The sequence below is a fragment of the Canis lupus genome, chromosome 15 (assembly GCF_011100685.1).
Source record: "Canis lupus familiaris isolate Mischka breed German Shepherd chromosome 15, alternate assembly UU_Cfam_GSD_1.0, whole genome shotgun sequence".
Lineage (NCBI taxonomy): Eukaryota > Metazoa > Chordata > Mammalia > Carnivora > Canidae > Canis > Canis lupus.
Window position 1 is genome coordinate 36,340,363 of NC_049236.1, and position 18,651 is coordinate 36,359,013.

The 18,651-nt window shown below is 33.7% G+C and overlaps 1 protein-coding gene across 2 annotated transcripts in view; it reads right to left on the reverse strand.

Annotated features, from left to right (window-relative positions):
• Positions 1-18,651, reverse strand: part of CDK17 (cyclin dependent kinase 17) — a 109,979-nt gene that overhangs the window by 22,644 nt on the left and 68,684 nt on the right. For both annotated transcript variants that reach the window (XM_038558706.1, XM_038558705.1), the window contains exons 3-5: positions 16,780-16,944; positions 11,424-11,557; positions 8,097-8,222 (exon numbers count right to left, since the gene is read on the reverse strand). In XM_038558706.1, the coding sequence (XP_038414634.1) occupies positions 8,097-8,222; positions 11,424-11,557; positions 16,780-16,944 (425 nt within the window). The remainder of the gene's footprint in view (positions 1-8,096; positions 8,223-11,423; positions 11,558-16,779; positions 16,945-18,651) is intronic.

The following is an 18,651-nucleotide window of genomic DNA, read 5'->3' on the forward strand; positions in this document are numbered from 1 at the left end:
GAAAAAAGAAAAAAATATAAAGATGAAAACTTAGGGATTGAGAGAGCAGTGACAAAAAAAAAAAAGGTTAACAAATAGAGGCGAGTAAGAATTTTCTTAAAATTGCCTTCTTGTACTTTTTCATACTCCTTCGTACATAGTGAAAAAGGCAATATTTAAAGAGATTCGATTCTCATTGAGAGCTGTGCTCATGCCCTTAAATGAATAGCCAATGAAAGGAAACAATGTTCTTTTATACATGATCTCAGCTCTCAAAGTTGTATAAATAATAATGGATCCTTAAATACTATGTTTTAGTCCAATTCTGAAGGCTCAAATATGCAATTTTTCCAGAGGTGTTGAATAAAATAAAAATAATACTCGACAATTTGACTTAAAGTCACTTGCCAAATTTGAAAGGCCAAAAACGGCACAAATCCCTCAAATAGAATGGTATCTTTTTCTCAAATTAAATTTTATTGTTTTTAGTATAGTTGACATATTGTTTTTATCCTTTTGTTACAATGACTTACATCATGTTAAAAGCCATGAGGAAAACTGTATAGTACTTAATTCAATTTTGCTAAACTAATAAAAGCTTTAATCATAGGTGGATGACTATGATCAAATAACAGATGACTCTCAAATTTCTTTTTGCACTCTTTAAGACTTTTCGCACTATGTGGTACTTTCAAACAATTTTACTTAAAAAATGAGATTCTGGAACCATCACACACCATCTACCCATGTGCTCTGTCTTATATGTGACTCAGAGGTACTAAATCCTTGCTTTCTATTATCAGTAACTATGCAGAATAATAAAGTAGTATTCACAATAGATAACACTTTCCAAGTACAAATGGAATTTGTTTTTTTAAAGATTTTATTTATTTATTCATGAAAGACACACAGAGAGAGAGGCAGAGACACAGGCAGAGGGAGAAGCAGGCTCCATGCAGGAGCCCGACGTGAGACTCAATCCCGGGTCTCCAAGACCAGGCCCTGGGCTGACGGCAGCGCTAAACCGCTGAGCCACCCAGGCTGCCCCAAGTCTTTTAACTTTAATAGGGAAAATGTGGCAAATACCCTGATCCTAAATAATCTTTTAGTGTATGTATGTTTTGTTTACAGCTTATTTAGACAGGATCTTAAATAACTACTTTGAAAAAACACTAATTGCCAGGGTCACATCAACTATGGTAGAATGTGTTACTTTTCTTATACCTATCTCTAGAATTCATTAAACTCACAAATATGGAACTACTGCACTTTTGCCATGAATTTTAAGTCTAGTGTCATATCTTAAATGAAGGGGAAAATAATATATTGATAATAAATGGAAACTAATATAAACAAAACAATGAAGTCCCTGAAAAAAATATTATCTATAATAATGAGAACCACAAAGAAAAATATGACCGTGAGCTAGAAACTTTTTCTTTTCAGGAGTTGGGAAATTTTCTTATTCATTTTTTTATCTTAAGTAAATAAATATTGGTACTCCCTTAAAACCCCAAATATATTTTGGCCAATGGTTCAGTGGCTATGATAAAAATGCTGATATTTGCTTTAAAGAGTATGTAAGTAGACCAAAAATTCAAGATTGTAAAGATAAAAATGTTACAGAGATTACTGTAACATATGAAGTATATAAGGGATGATCAAATATTAACATAACAAACTCATTCTTCAGAGAATGACATTTAGTGAGATCATTAAAATATGCTGAAAGTTTGTTTTTTAAAACAAAGGCAATGTTGTACTATTAAGTTGAATTTAAATTTGAATAATCAATCTATATGATAAAGAGCATTATTGAATTTCATCAGGCAGGCAGGCAGAGAATTCAGAAAAAAGGCATAGTTATACTAGTGAATTATTTGCCAGAATAAACTGTAACCACCTCATTTAATAATTTCCAGCCTTAAGGCTTTAATAATTATATCTAAATATTACTTACTGAATCTTTAAATGGAATTTTTAGAAAAATTTGCTTGCATTTTTATCTGCTGAACATGACAAGATTAACAATAGATATAATGACTAGCTTGTTGACATGTTCTCCTACAGAAATTATTCAGAGGACAGAGGACAAAGCTCATTTATTCATTTACCAAGTACAATTTTAGGTACTGGGGATATAGTGAAGACAGAAAGGATTCCCGCTTTCATGCGTTCACAATCTAGACTAAGTTCCACCATTAGATTATTTTACAATATTTTAAAAGTTTTGTAAAAGCAGAAATAGCTAAAGGAATTGAACACTAAGCTTTATATTTTATTTTTTAAGGATTTATTTATTTCAGAGAAAGCGTGCAAGCAAGAAGGGGGGAGGGGAGGGAGAGGAAGAGGGAGGGAGAGGACCTCAGGCACACTCCCTGCTGAGCTCAGAACCCAACTTGGAGCTCAATCTCACAATCCCAAGATCATGACTTGAGACAAAATCAAGAGTCAGATGCTTATGCAACTGAGGCACCCAAATACACCAACTTTATATTTTAATAAAATATAAAAACTTCCTTAATTCTACTTTCCAAACAAATGAAGATAATTTTTTCTGTTATTTCATTGCTCCAAGAGAATACCTGGCTTTTTTTGGCAGCCCCAATCAAATTCCTATTCAGATGACTCTTAAAGCCTAACCACATGAAAATTTTTTTAAATCCAAAATAAATTATAATTTTTAATAGCCTTCCTGTAATTCACCGTACCCTGTAAGTGGTATTGAACATTATGGGAGGTTTCTGGATTACTCTGGCTCTACCAACATAATCACTGTATCATAATCCTAAAGATTTTTTTTCAAGTTTTTATTTAAATTCTAGTTAACATATAGTGTAATATTGGCTTCAGGAGAATTTAGCGATTCATCACTTACATATAATTTATCTACAAGTGCTCATCACAAGTCCCTCCTTCGTATTAACATGCTAGCAATGCAGTCTGAGGTTAAAAACCAATGTTCTATACATGCCATCCTAAAAGTCAAAGCATACATAATAAACACAGGGAACGAAGGGAGATTTTTTTTCGAATACCCATTTCCCATTATGGAGTTAGCATGACTAACAGAAATGTCCTGGGCAGGGGCACCTGGGTGGCTCAGTGGTTGAGCGTCTGCCTTTGGCTTGGGTCATAATCCTGGGGTCCTGGGATCGAGTCCTGCTTCAGACTCCCTGCAGAGAGCCCACTTCTCCCTCTGCCTATGTCTCTACCTCTCTCTCTCTCTGTGCCTCTCATGAATAAATAAAATCTTAAAAAAAAAAAAAAAAGAAAAGAAAAAGAAAAAGAAAAGGAAAAAGAAAAAGAAAAAGAAAAGAAAAGAAAGAATTGTCTGGGACAGAAAACAGATTGAGAACTTTTATTCCACTTGGTAATTTTGTCTTCCAAAAATTGCTGTTATCAGTATGATACTATCTTAATTCTGTACATAATATGACAAAAGTAAACTAAATTGTGAGTGGATTTTAAGCCTCACTTCCATACTCCGTAATATATTTACTATCTCTAAGGGACATCAGGACTTGATACACTACTTTCTCACCTACTCTTAGGAATATGAAAGGAGGGGTGTCTGGGTGGTTGAGTGTCTGCCTTTGGCTCAGGGTGTGATCCCGGGGTCCTGGGATTGAGTTCCACATCGGGGTCCCCATGGGGAGTCTGCTTCTCCCTCTGCCTATGTCTCTGCCTCTGTGTGTCTCTCATGAATACATAAATAAAATCTTTTAAAAAAAAAAAGAAAAAGAAGAAAGGAGTACATATAATACTGCTCAAGCCATGACTGAATAATCCAACTTGCTGTTAGGAACAAGTAGATTCTGTAAGTGTGTAAAACCTATTAATTACAATATAATGAGGCAAATTTTCATATATAGACTTTCAGTCTACTAGAGCTGCACTTAACAGGCTCACGGAACTTCCAGTGAGCATGCTATCATTCTAAGTGAATCAATGCTCTAACGAATCTTGACTATTGGTATGTGGGCTTTCCACTAATCTAATGTTTCAATGTTAAGAGTTAGAACATTTCATTTCTAATCAACCATTAGTAATATTATATAGCACTTCATCAATTCAATAACCAGTATCTTTAATATGAGATATAATAACTAAATGTAATGTGGTGTCCTAAATGGGATCCTGGGACAAAAAAAGGACGCTAGGGAAATGAATAGTGTGGAGTAGTAATAATGTACAAGATGCTGATTTCCTTAGTTATAATACACTAAAGTAATGAAAAATGTTAATAGTGGTAACTGGATATGTGTATGGGAACTCAATATTATCTTTTAAATTAGAAAAATTTAAAGAAATTTATAGAAAATAAGTCTAAAACTATTCTAAAGTAAAAAGTTTATTAAATAAAAATAGGAAGAATTTAGTCAAGAAAGAGACTAAACATATATGAATGGACCAGGATGACAAAAATATTCTCAAGCATTCTGAGATGGGATAGAAGAAAGACAATTTCTCAATATTAAAAGAAGGAAAGATCAGAATGAGTACGGGCATAGATAAATTTGCATGCTTGTTATTAAAAAATACAAGGAGGTTTCTAGTTAATGGCTTCTCTCTTCTTTATCACACAGAGAGATCATCTGCGCAGAGTGAGAGGGGAAGAATTAAACAGAGAAAGACAATACAGGATAGCCAAGAAAAACAGGTTTCATTTGAGGTCAATAATGATCATCATAAATTTATAGAAGAACCAATTAATCCTATTGTAAGTCTCTTTCACCAGAAATGAATTGTGATTGGTTTCTTAATTCCTATGCAAAGGATTTATGTTATTATTATATTGTTATATATTACTAATGAATAAGCAAAAACCAAGTTTTATAGTTTTAGAAAGACAAGGTTAAAATTTTATATTTTATATTGAAAACATTTTATTTTTTTATTTTTTTATTTTTTTATTTTTTATTTTTTTTTTTTTTTATTTTTTCATTTTATTTTTTTAGATAAAGAGTTTATTATCTAGAGATGCCTGGGTGGCTCAGTGGCTTAAGCATCCGACTTCATTTTGGTTCAGGTCATGATCTCTGTGTAGCACTGAGTCTGCCTGAGATTCTTTCGCCTTCCCTCTGCCCTACCTCCCGCTTGTATGAGCGTGTGCACTCTCACTCTAAAATAAATAAACCTCAAAAAAAAAAAAGTATATTATCCACGGAAACATGAGCTCTAACACAGGTGAAGGATATATTTCTTTTCCCATCCCCTTTCTATCCATTCTCTAGCCCTTCCCCCTTCATACCTAAACCTAAGGTAGTGAAGAATAATTTTCTAATATACTTCACAAGAGACCATGGTTTAGTTTAGCAAGGCAGATGAATAATGAAAAGAGTGCATTAGTAGAAACCAAAACATAGCTGGTATAATTAATCTGAAATCTATAAACCACTTTAGATCAAAAACCAAGGAAGTTGGGTAGGAATACTCAACCACAATAAAAACTCCATCACTTAATATTCATTAGAGGGCACTGTTTTCCTTAATTTAGTGCAGACTGAAAAAGATAGCTCATAAGGGACAGTTTTAAGAATTATGTGAATATATCATATTGTTCATCTCAATCTGAACATTAAATAACCCCAAAATTTATCTTAAGCACTAATCTTTGATAAAAATCGATAGCCAAAGAACACTTAAAACGAGGTAATCAAATGGCAAAGCTATTTAAATAAAAATGTCTTAGGCAGTGATGCAAAACTATGAGGACCATAACCTATAATACCAAAATCGAGTTGGCACTATATTTTTACTTTATTATACACTGATGAATGTTAAATAACAATGTGCTCATGTTACATACAGCATAAGGTAATTTTACTCTTTAGAATATGTAACCAAACAGAAGTTTTTGGTGGATAAAAACATTCCATGATATAAAATATAAAAATAACAACTGCTAGCAATTCAGGAATCCTCATCAATTGCTCTTCAGACACAAAGTTCAGGTGAGTATCAGAGGTCCTGCCTATTTTATCTTTACATGGTCCTGAAACAAAAATGTTTCATCAGCCCTTGTTTAAATCAAACTCTGAGGTCCATTACATGAGATAAATGAAGTTCAGACTCCTTGCCTGGCCAAAGCTTTTTATGGTCTGGATTGATCCTATTCTTTTAATCCCTATCCTTTAATATTATCCCACATTTACCCTTCATATCAGTTATAATTTCCCCAACATACTTATATTCATACTTATGGGTATTAATACATCAAGTTTCCTCTGCTTAGAATACCCTTCTATTTATTGTCAACCTGACAAGTTCCTACCCATCCTAGAGCCAGCTCAAGTACTATCTCCTTTGCAAGTCTGTGATACGCAAAGCCGTTCTACTTACTATCTCTTCTGTTGTCCCACAGCGCTTTTTTTTTTTTTAAGATTTTATTTATTTAATTCATGAGAGACACGGGGGTGGGGGGTGGGGACAGAGACACAGGCAGAAGAAAAAAGCAAGCTCCATGCAGGGAGCCCGATGTGGGACCCAATCCCAAGACTCTAGGATCATGCTCTGGGCCAAAGGCAGGCGCTAAATCACTAAGCCACCCAGGCATCCCCTCCCACAGCACTTTGTGTGCACCTCTACTATAGGGCTAGAGGCATCCATAAGAGATCCTTAAATACACAACCACCTGAACTTATGTCAAAGGTGACACTGCAACAGGGAAAGCTGACCTTTCAATCAGCAATGTTTATTGCAACTGCAAGGGTCAGTTGCTAAATGCTAGAAGATATCTACAAGACATATAATTCACAGTTTCTTTATTCACAATATATAAAGAATTTTCATAAATCAATAAGAAAAAGGCAGCAAACCCTAAAGAAAACAGACTGCAGCTGTTAAATCACAAAAGAAGGTATATCTAAATGACCATTAAACATTAAAAAGGTGTTCAGCTTAGTCCTCAGAAAAATGCAAAGTAAAACCACACTACACACTCACCAAAAAAGCTTAAATTTTTCTTTTCTTTTTTTTTTTTAAAAAAAAAGACAATATCAAAAGTTGGCTAAGGAGAATAAACAATTATCAAATATTTATGTGAGTGTAAATTGGTATGATAACTTTGGAAACTCTTTTAACAATGTTTAGGAAAACTGAACATATACGCACAATTAGACCCAACAGTTTCACTCCTAGGTATGCACCCAACAAAAATGCTTACACACATTAACCAAAATACATGTACAAGAATGATGACAGAACCACTATTTGGTACTAACTAAAAACTAAAAACAACCCAAACATTTAAATGTCCATCAAAAGGAGACTGGATGAAGTATAGTATACAATGGAATACCATGCAACAATAAGAACAAATGAACTATAAGTATATGGAATAAACCAGATGAAACAAGAGCATAATATTCAGCAAAAGAGGCCAGCCAAAAACAGAATATATACTCTATTCTTCCATGCATATTGTATAATAGAAACTTAGATATACATATTTATGTATTTGTATAAAATGTATTTTAGTAATTTATATAGTCATAATTAAAGTTCAAAAGTTTTGATATGAATAATCAGAAATCACAAAAGCATTTTAAAAATAAGAATGTTAATGTAAATGAAAATTTTAGAAAGTCTTTTGAGATAGTAAGACAATTATAAGGATAATATAACCAAAACAATAGGAAACATATGTAACCTAATCTTTGGCATTAGAAAGCAGGAATGTGGCTACAGTTGAGGAAGTGTGAGCAGAAACTGAACAGAGAGGTGGCAGGAGGGAGTTATGGGATTTGAGGAATTTTCTTTTATTGATCTGGAGACTAGTTACACAGGTATGTTAACTTTGGAAAAATACATTGAGCTATATACAATTCTGGTTTACGTTCTTTTCTGTATTATATATATTTATATATCTAATATATATACTATACTTCTAAGTTATATCAATAAAATTTCTTCAGAAAATAAGACAGAATATAGCTTAAATTGTATTGCAATATGCATCTTTAAATTCAAAAGAATTGGAAAACAATAAAATCCAAAAAGCAACGCAATAAAATTTAGTTATTCAGAAAGTAAATATAAAAATTAATCTAAAATGTTTACATACAGATAATCAAACAGATTTAATGGCATAGATACAGAGATTGAAAACTTACTAAAGAAGCTCTACGAGACCTTCGGCTCATTGGTTGATCAAACGGTGGACTGTTTATCTGCAATTTTTCAAGATATCCATCAGGTATTCTGATATCTGCAGGCAGTGATAATCGCTTATTTAAGTCCTTTAAAAAGATAAAAAGGAAAAAAAGGTATTTATAGATAACTACAAATAGAAGAGACAAAGGCATTTCACTTTTGAGTTCATGGGCTCTACTATATTATTTATTAATGGTAAGTGACAAGTTTTATTAAAGTTTCAAAGTTACCCTGTTGATTATATATAATATCTGAATGCAAATACATTTACTGTAAGCAAAAGTATATAACATAATTCTACAGAAATGGTACTCTGCAACCCAGTTATTTCTGAGTTCTTTCATTGGTAAATTCCACATGGAATTTACTTAGACATTATACCATATAGGAAGAGGCAAAGACTACCACAAAATGTGACCAGTTTAAATACCTAACCAAACAGGTATTGTAAGGTTTTATACGCAACACAGTGAGACAACTGAAATCTTTTATTATTGCTATATCAATGGAAAGAAATAAAAAGCAACAAAAGTCTCAAACAATCTAACTTTACACATAAAGCAGCTAGAAAAAGAACAATGCCCAAACCTAGAAGGAAGGAAATAATAAAGATTAGAATAGAAATAAATGAAATAGAGACTTAAAAAAAGAGAACAGATCAAAGTAAGAGCTAGTTTGTTGAAAAGATCAACTGGGTGGCTCAGCTGGCTAAGCACTGATTCTTGATTTTGACTAAGGTCATGATCTCAGGGTGGTGAGATAGAGCCTGGTGTAGGGCCCTGTGTTCAGCAGGGAGTCTGCTCGAGATTCTCTTCCTCTCTGTCTGCCCCTCCCCTCCACATGCACCAGTGTGCATGCTCTCTCTCAAATAAATACATTTTTTAAAAAGAAAAGATCAACAAAACTGATAAACCATTAGCCAGACTCATCGAAAAAAAAGGAGAGGGCTCAAAATCAAAGGAAAGATGAGAAATAACCACCGACACTACCGAAAGGCAAAGGATTTTAAGAGAATTTAATGACAAATTATAAGCCAACAAACTGGACAACCCAGAAGAAGTGGATAAATTCCTAGAAACATATAACAACTTCCCAAAAGTGAATGAGGAAGAAAATCTGAAAACAAGAATTACCAGCAATGAAACTGAATCAGTCAGTTATCAAAAAGTTTCCAACACACAAAAGCTCTGGACCAGACTGGTCTCACAGATGAATCTCATCAAAAATTTAAACAAGAGTTAATATCTATTCTTCTCAAACTACTCCAAAAAAATAGAAGAGGAAAGAAACCTTCTAAATTCATTCTATGAGGCTGGCATTATCCTGATACCAAAACCAGATAAAAACACCACAAAAAAAGTAACTATAAGCCAGTATCTCTGAACATATATGCAAAAATCCCACAAAAAAATAGCAAATCAGCTCCAAACAATACATTAAAAAAATTAGGAGTGCCTGGCCATGCTGGGCATAGAGCTAACTTAAATATATATATTTAATATAATATATATATTTAACATATCATATATATCATTTGCCACAATTAAGTGGGATTTATTCCAAGGATACAAGGGTGGCTCTTAAAAAAAAAAAAAAAAAGGATGGGGTATTTCTGTTCCATTTAATTATAAATGTGAACTGGGAGAAATTCAAAAGGGAATCTTGCCTATATTGTCACACCAAGAAACATAAATCCTATAAAAAAATAAATCCCTACTATCCATAATAGTATAAAACAAAATTGAGATGTATAGGAATTATGTAAAAATTTACTGAGAGATATATGACTCAAGTATAGAAATATATACCATACTCCCAAATGCTAAGACTAAATAATAAAAATATAATGGTTCTCCCATATTAGTTTTATATTTTACATAATCCCAAATAAATCAAATAACATTATTATAAGAACAAAATATTTAAAACTTATCTAGAAGTATATACAGAATCCAAAAACATTCGAGATAAGAATATATATGTATGCAAGATGCAGAAGATGTTAAGAAAGAAGTCTTTTCACCTATTATACAAAAGAAAGAGTATCATCAATGGACTATCACCTTTGGGGCAAAAAATAAATATAGCTCAGTGAAGACTAAGTTAAAAAAAAAAAAAAGCCTTATAAAAATCCCAATAGTAAAGTCCTAATAGTAAAAAAAATCCTAATAAACATCCTAATAAAAATCCTAGTAGTAAAAAACTTTTTAAACATGATAAAATTATACATATGAAGAAAAATAAATATATTTTATTATTGTAATATAATTATAGTGATATGGATAGCAAGTTGATCTCAGAGTTGAAAATATTAATTTGTCATTTAGAAAACTGATACTGTTTTTTTAACTGATTTAGCAGCAATCTTTAATCAATGAAAATGCAATCAGCCAATGGGACAGATACCTAAGCACTGTAATCTCAACTCAAAAGTACCAAAAACAAAACAAAAAAACCCAATATTCTTTTTAAAATTATTTATTTTTAAATAACAATATTCTTCAAAACACTTTCAATTGTTTTGGAGAAAACTTTTATAATCTATAGTATATACTGAAATAATAACATTCATAATCAACTTCGGTCTCAAGGTTATACCTGAGCTATTCTTTTACATGAAAACATAACTTATATGTTCTACAGAAACTGGTATGTATAATAAGCCATCAAGGCAATGATATCCATTATTTATAATATAAAGCAAAAAAAAAAGTAGTGCTTATTTTATGTACAGGGTTTGAAATCTGAAATAAGAGATGCCTGCATGGCTCAGTGGTTGAGCATCTTCAGCTCAGGGCATGATCCTGGAGACCCAGGATCGAGTCCCACCTCGGGCTGCCTGCATGGAGCCTGCTTCTCCCTCTGCCTATGTCTCTGCCTCTCTCTATCTCTCATGAATAAATAAATAAAATCTTTTTTAAAAATCTGAAAATATAAAATAAATATTAAGTATCTGGATGAACCTCAAAAATAGAATTAAAATCATATTTTCTGAAAAGAAAAATGCTAAAGTACCATTCTGAATTTCCAGTATTTTTGAAAATTCACATTTCTCTTACAGAGATTCTATACGTGTTCTGCAGAATGTTAAATATAATTAATGTAGATTTCCCTTGGAATAGTAGATAACTAGAAAAAGGAAATATTGACAAGGCTATTTTTTTACTAATGCAGAGAAACAATTTTCTTACAATGTCATTTGCCTTCATGAAAATTTTCCAATGGGCATTTACTGTTTGATGTGTATATGTATTTATACAAACACATATATGCGGGTGTATTGTTACCTCCATTGAGATTCGTCTATGTATACGATTTCTAAGACAAACGCCTGTAGGTGACTGTACTTCATCAGATGATGTCCCAGAAGCTTGGTCACTCTCACCATCTGATCCCATTTTTAGATTTTCATGAACAATATCTGTATCACAAAAGGAAACATCATTTATCTTCAAAGATATATTTTATATACTACTATATCACACAATTTATTATTTCTACAAATAAGATATAGGTAGCCAACACACAAAAATCATCCTACATTCTCGGGATGCCTAGGTGGCTCAGTGGCTTAGTGTCTGCCTTCCGCTTGGGGCGTGATCCCAGAGTCCTGGGATTGAGTCCCACATTGGGCCCTCTTCTCCCTCTGCCTGTATCTCTGCCTCAATCTTTGTGTCTCTCATGAATAAATAAATAAAATCTTAAAAAAGAAAAAAAATCATTCTACATTCTGCTGCTCTAGGTGCGTAGCTAATAGAGCAAAATAGAACTCAGATGTCTTGAAACAGTAGTGACAAACCTTTCACACTCTTGAGATTATGAAAAATATGAAAAAAATTAACAACCAAGTTATTATCAGGAGCTGAATAATAAAATTACAGACTGGAAAAAGGATTACTTAGTTCTCTCATTTTCTAGATCTGGGAACTGAGACTTTGAAAGGTTAAATGATTTTCAAAGGTTACACAGCTCAGAGGCAGAGCTAAAATAGAAACCTGATCTTTAGCCTTTTATTTAGTTTAGTATTTTTTCTGTAAAGTAATGTGCTACTGAGTCTATAGCCAAATGATCTACTTCTTTGAATATTCTTTAAAAAATTTTTTTAAAGCCACTAATGCAGCTTCCCCTCTCCACAGTGTTAAAAATAAAAGAACAATTCAAAAAGTATTCAGTGATTATTTAACTATAGAAACAGGCAAAAACATATTTAAATTATCAAAGTGGTGATTTTTGTTTTTGTTTTCTAATTAATGATAAAAGTTAAATGGGAGTAGTGAGGAGGAAGATTAATTCCATCTGGAAATACATTAAAAACAAACTTGTATACCTGCTTACATTTGTGTTTGTCAATCATCCTGTAATTCATCTAGCAAGAGTTGCCCAGCAGAAACAAATGCTAGATCTCAAACACATTTCTTACCACTGTTTTTCTTTATACAATTATTCATTCCCCAAGAAGTATCATATTGCTTCATGCTAGAATGTTTTAACACAACACACTTTCTCCTCCTTCTTTTATTCATAAGAGATGCCTTTCCCCAATTTACCAATTTGGTAAACTCATACTTATTTTTCAAAACTATGTTCATTTGTCATCAGTGAAATCTTTTCTACACTGAGACACAGATGACTATTGTGCCCACACTTACCACATCTACTGCACTGAAGTGCATTTTTTGGTTTCATATGATTTTATAGCAAGTTATGAGATCCCTTGGGGCAGGATTTAGCTCATTCATTTTATATTCCCCAAACTTAAAGTGTCTGGCATTTAGAAGGTGCTCAAAAAATAATCCAATAAATTGACTATTAACTAAAAATCAAAGAATGTTCTAGATAACTGCACCTTTTCTTTCAAATGAAATGTTATATGAAACACCAATATGTAAAAACAAAGTAGTATTTTATAGTCACAAGTTTGTATTTTTAATGAATATTTGCTTATGAAAATGGGAACTGTTTAACAAAGAAATGAACCAAAGGATCTTATCCAAATCAGTCTTAGAATTCCCTAAATTTTTTTTTGTCTTGATAACACATTATTTTCTTTTTAGAAAGAGAAAATACATGTGTAGGAGCGGGGAACAGGGAGGCAGAGGGGGAAATAATCTTAGGCAGACTCCACACCCAGCTCGGAGCCCAACCAGGCAGGGGGTTGGGGGAGGGCTTGACCTCATGACCCTGAGTTCGTGACCTGAGCCAAAATCAAGAGTCAGATGTTTAACCAACTGAGCCACCCACATGTCCCTTGAAAACACATTATTGAGAAAATCCCTACTCACAATGATAAGCAATTGCAAATATGATGGTTTTTAATAGATTGATATGTAATTTAAGAATATACTTCATAAATAAAAAAAAAAAAAAGGGGATCCCTGGGTGGCGCAGCGGTTTAGCGCGTGCCTTTGGCCCAGGGCACGATCCTGAAGACCCGGGATCAAATCCCACGTCGGGCTCCCGGTGCATGGAGCCTGCTTCTCCCTCTGCCTGTCTCTGCGTCTCTCTCTCTCTCTCTGTGTGACTATCATAAATAAAAAATAAAAAAAATAAAATAAAATAAAATAAAAGAATATACTTCAATTACATAAAGATTTCTGGAGAAATTTTATATTAAAATCTAAACAAAAAATTAACTTGGAAATAAAATTCAATGTGTTGATAACTAAATCCTAATCTGCTGGTAACATATCTGAGGCCAAGGATTCTTTTCTGTCACACTTTTAAAATATTAAAGATGGGGCAGCCCACGTGGCTCAGCGGTTTAGTGCTGCCCTCAGCCCAGGGCCTGATCCTGGAGTCCCGGGATTGAGTCCCACGTCAAGCTCCCTGCATGGAGCCTACTTCTCCCTCTGCCTCTCTCTCTCTCTCTGTCTCTCTCTCTGTCTCTCATGAATAAATAAATAAAATCTTAAAAAAATATATTAAAGATAATTTAACCAGGTCTTCTTTTTTCTGGCAAAATCTGAAAACTTTCTTCCTCAAGGAAATGTTGAATAAAATGTAATAATACTTTAAAATATATAGCTGAGTTTGCAAGAATATGTGCATAGTACTCAGGAAGCAGAGACAAAGAGAGAACTGAGGGCCAAAAGCTGTTATGCATAAATTGAGTCTGTCACTCTCTCAGGGAGGAGCTGTTGATCTTGGTAAGAAGGTGTTGGAGTTTAGCTGCCACACTGGGATTAAAGAAGTGTCAGGTGTCTGAGGTGCAAGTGAGAGCATCCTAAAGAAAAGACAAGACTCTCAAAGTCCTATAAAGGGCATAATTAAATCTGTTCTACTGCACAAGGACTACAAAGGAGCACATTCATCTCAGACTATATATAAATAAATACTTGAGTACCATCTGATTCAACCAAGAAATTGTTCATGTCATTAACAAACAAGTGTAATTCCAACATGAGTATCAGTATTTTTATTTCCACTAATAAGATAAAAGTTAAACAAGGAAGGCTTATGTCAAAACTTCACTCATTTGTCAATGGTGTGAACAACCTCTTTGCTCAAGGTAATAGTTTTTGTATACTAGAAGAATATTTACCTCTCAAATGGCTCAATTTTGTGCCATTCACAAGTGTAAAAGCCACAAATATAACACACTGTTAAATTGAATATGCATTACTAACATTTTCAATATTACTTTCTTAAATTCAGACCAAATATCAGCAAAGGTGACCTGTTTTTGTATGGCTCCTAAGGTAAAAATATTTTCTGCATCTTTAAAGAGTTATTTTTAAAAAGCAGAAAAATATGCAACAGAAAGCATATGTGGCCTATAAAACCTGAAAAATTTACAATCTGGCCCTTTGCATAAAAGTTTGCCAATCCCCACTAGACAACAAAACAATAAACCAAGTCCTGATCTGAATGTTTTCCAATTTCGGTGGGGTAAATACTCCCTTCATGGTCAACTTCAAGCTATAACATGACCAACACCAAGCATACAGTTGGGAAGAAATGTACATACCACTACATAAAATTTTGGCTATAAAACAGAAATAACCCCAAAAGCAGAGGTAATAGTGTAGTAAAATAATTTGGAAATAATGATCTTTAAAGATTCATTACTTTTGTTTTTAATTAGCTTACTTAGTTATAGGTTTTTAACATTTAAATTTTAATAATGGGGATCCCTGGGTGGCGCAGCGGTTTGGCGCCTGCCTTTGGCCAGGGCGCGATCCTGGAGACCCGGGATCGAATCCCACGTCGGGCTCCCGGTGCATGGAGCCTGCTTCTCCCTCTGCCTGTGTCTCTGCCTCATTCTCTCTCTCTGTGACTATCACAAATAAATAAAAATTAAAAAAAATAAAAAAATAAAAAAATAAATAAATAAATTTTAATAATGGCTATATTTAACAACCAGCTTGCAAAACTCCTGAAAATTTAACAATCATCTCTCATGAACCAGTGTGAGCCAATTCCAGCACACCATTCCACAAAGTTACATCTGCAGGGATAAAGGTGACCTACATTTCTCCCATAGATAAAACCCCACTCTATATTCCTCATATTAACAAAACTCAAAAGCTCATATTCCTCAAGTTAACAAAACACATGAGTAAATAACCTACCATGGCAAAGGAAGCAGATAAGCAAGTGGCAAAATAAAAGCCTTAGAAACTTATGTCATGAGACTATAAAATCATTATGTTTAAATGGATTTTTTTTAAAGATTTTATTTATTTATTCATGAGAGACACACACAGAGAGAGAGAGAGAGAGAGAGAGAGAGAGGCAGAGACACAGGCAGACGGAGAAGCAGGCTCCATACAGGGAGCCCGATGTGGGACTCGATCCCGGGTCTCCAGGATCACACCCTGGACTGAAAGGCGGTGCTAAACCACTGAGCCACCCGGGCTGCCCTTAAATGGATTTTAAAAATCAAAACATAGGGACACTTGAGGGGCTTAGTTTGTTAAGCATATGCCTTTGACTTAAGCATATGCCTTTGACTCTGGTCATGATCCCGCAATCCAGGGACCGAGTCCCACATATCTGGCCCCCTGCTCAGTGGGGAGTCTGTTTTCCCCTCTCTGTCTACCCAACCCCTAGCTCATGTGCTCTTACTCAAATAAATAAATAAAATCTTTAAAAATACCTTTAAAAAATTTTTAAAAAAATAAAAATAAATAAAAAAATAAAAATACCTTTTAAAAATATAAAAATAAAAACACGATAGTAAGATGCTATGAAAAAAGACCAGAGAAATAAACAGAAACTTGCAGGTATGTATCTTTCCTAAATATTTAGAACGACATAGTGATATAAGAATAGCAGCTCAGGTGACATTCATGTATACAAATCATTGCACTGGGTTCTTGTACGGCGATGATCTGGAATTACTATGGTAAGACCCTAAATTAAGCACGATCTTCATGATTTCATCTTGAAATTATGCATCCATTTCCTAAGGGTTTTGTTTTTTTCCTGATGGATAGGTTTTCAAATGTTACTCCTCTGTAGTGTCAGCACTAGTACCTCTGTAGAGCCTTCTTTCTGCTATCTCTGTTATTTTCAACTTGATTTTTAGTTTACAAAAAAAATCAGATAATGAAGGCTAGCTGACTTCCATACAACTCTAACAATAGCTATGTATATGATCTACAGTAAGAAAATTAAAAAAAAAAAGGGCCATTAAATTACCTAATCTGCTTCCATTTCTGGGCATTGCCATGAAGGATCCAAGGCTTCCTCCAATAACACTATGTGGTCTCCGCAATGGGGGCTTCTTGAAGGACCCTGTGTACTGGTGAAGGAAGGAATGCATACTGTGAGAGGTTGGAGGCCTGCCATTCTTCACAATAGGCTCTGTGGTTCACAGTATCCAAAATCATTCCATTAGCAGCCCAAGATCCAGGATCACATGAGAAGGATTGAGAAAGCAAAACAGAAAACAAAAGGTTTATGAGATTAGTAACATTTAAGAGTTCTTTGGCTATCTATACAAAGAAGCAGAATTAAATAATTTCTATGAAAAACCACAGAAAACACTTTAATATTTGAAAGTAGTCTAATCACTTAAATATCCACTTTTGGAAATAACCAAAATTGGTTAGCAATCATAAAACTACTAATACAGTCCACAGATTTCAACCATTTGCTTATTTTAATGTATCTCAAGCTTATTTCCAAACTACTGTACATTTACTAACTGCCTCAAATATCCCTTATAATTAGGCATGCTAGAGTATATAAACGACATGGTCCTGGCCTGAATGAATTTATGTCCCTATTTGCTATACATTCAAAAGGTACGTCAGTTAATGGTTAAACACAGAAGTAGTTAAGCACAGATCAATATAGAGGTTCTGAAATTTATTACCCAAAATTTAGGACTTTCAATATAAAGAGGTTTTCGCTTTTTATTATTTTTTTTTAAAGATTTTATTTATTTGTTCGTAGAGACAGAGAGAGAGAGAGACAGAGAGAGAGAGGCAGAGACACAGGCAGAGGGAGAAGCAGGCTCCATGCAGCGAGCCCGACGTGGGACTTGATCCTGGGTCTCCAGGACAGGACAACACTCTGGACCGAAGGCGGCGCTAAACTGCTGAGCCACCCGGGTTGCCCGAGGTTTTTGCTTTTTAAAGAAATTACAGATGTATACACAAGCAGAAACATTTAAAAAATATAAACCTTAAAATTTATTTAATTGTAATTATATACAAAACAGGAGAAATCCTGTTTTGTAATGCTTATGAGGAATCTCAGGATTCCTTTCCACCTCTAAGTAAGAGCTCTAAAATAGGTTAAAGACATGATACATTCTTCTATGACAAATAATTAGTCTTTTGTATTAGAATTATGTTTTACTGGTAGTAATCAAGGAATTTTAAAAGGAACTAGGCTTCTCTGAATATCTTCTCCTCTAAAATGGAACCAGCTCTTCTTTTGTAGTTGATAATCAGAAGCAAGAGTATCTCCTGATGTGGGTATTTCCCCTACCTGTAAAGGTTTATGAGACACAAAGAACAAGAAGACTTTATGACCCACACCTCTACTGATAATGGCTGCATAAAAGAAAATGGGAGAAGGAGGATGACCCAAAGGGTCCTTGGGGGTCAAACAGAACTCAAGTTCTCTAATTTTGGTAAAACATCAAACTGGAAAAAGGAAAAGTACCTAACTAGTAACAGATAATGCCTGTCTAAAGTGTCCCATGGCCTGTACATTCCTTGGTGGTAGCTGGCTGATCAAGGATTTAAGGGATCTTAAGCTTAGTAAAATAACCAATGATTTAATAATGAATGCAGAGGAGATATATAATACAAATGCAAAAATGAAATAGTCAAACAGTGTAAGATATAGGCTAGAACATATTTAAAAATTTCTTCTTTCTATGTTATAATATTCCATATCTGGAATCATAATAAAATACACATATATTCTGCCTATAGACAACATGTTTTAGTCACTCTGTAAAGTTATCCTGGGGATTAAAGCTTTACAGTCTTGAGGAATATAGCTTAAAAAGATCATAAAAATTCAATTATTCAGTGGACATTTATTTATTGTGTG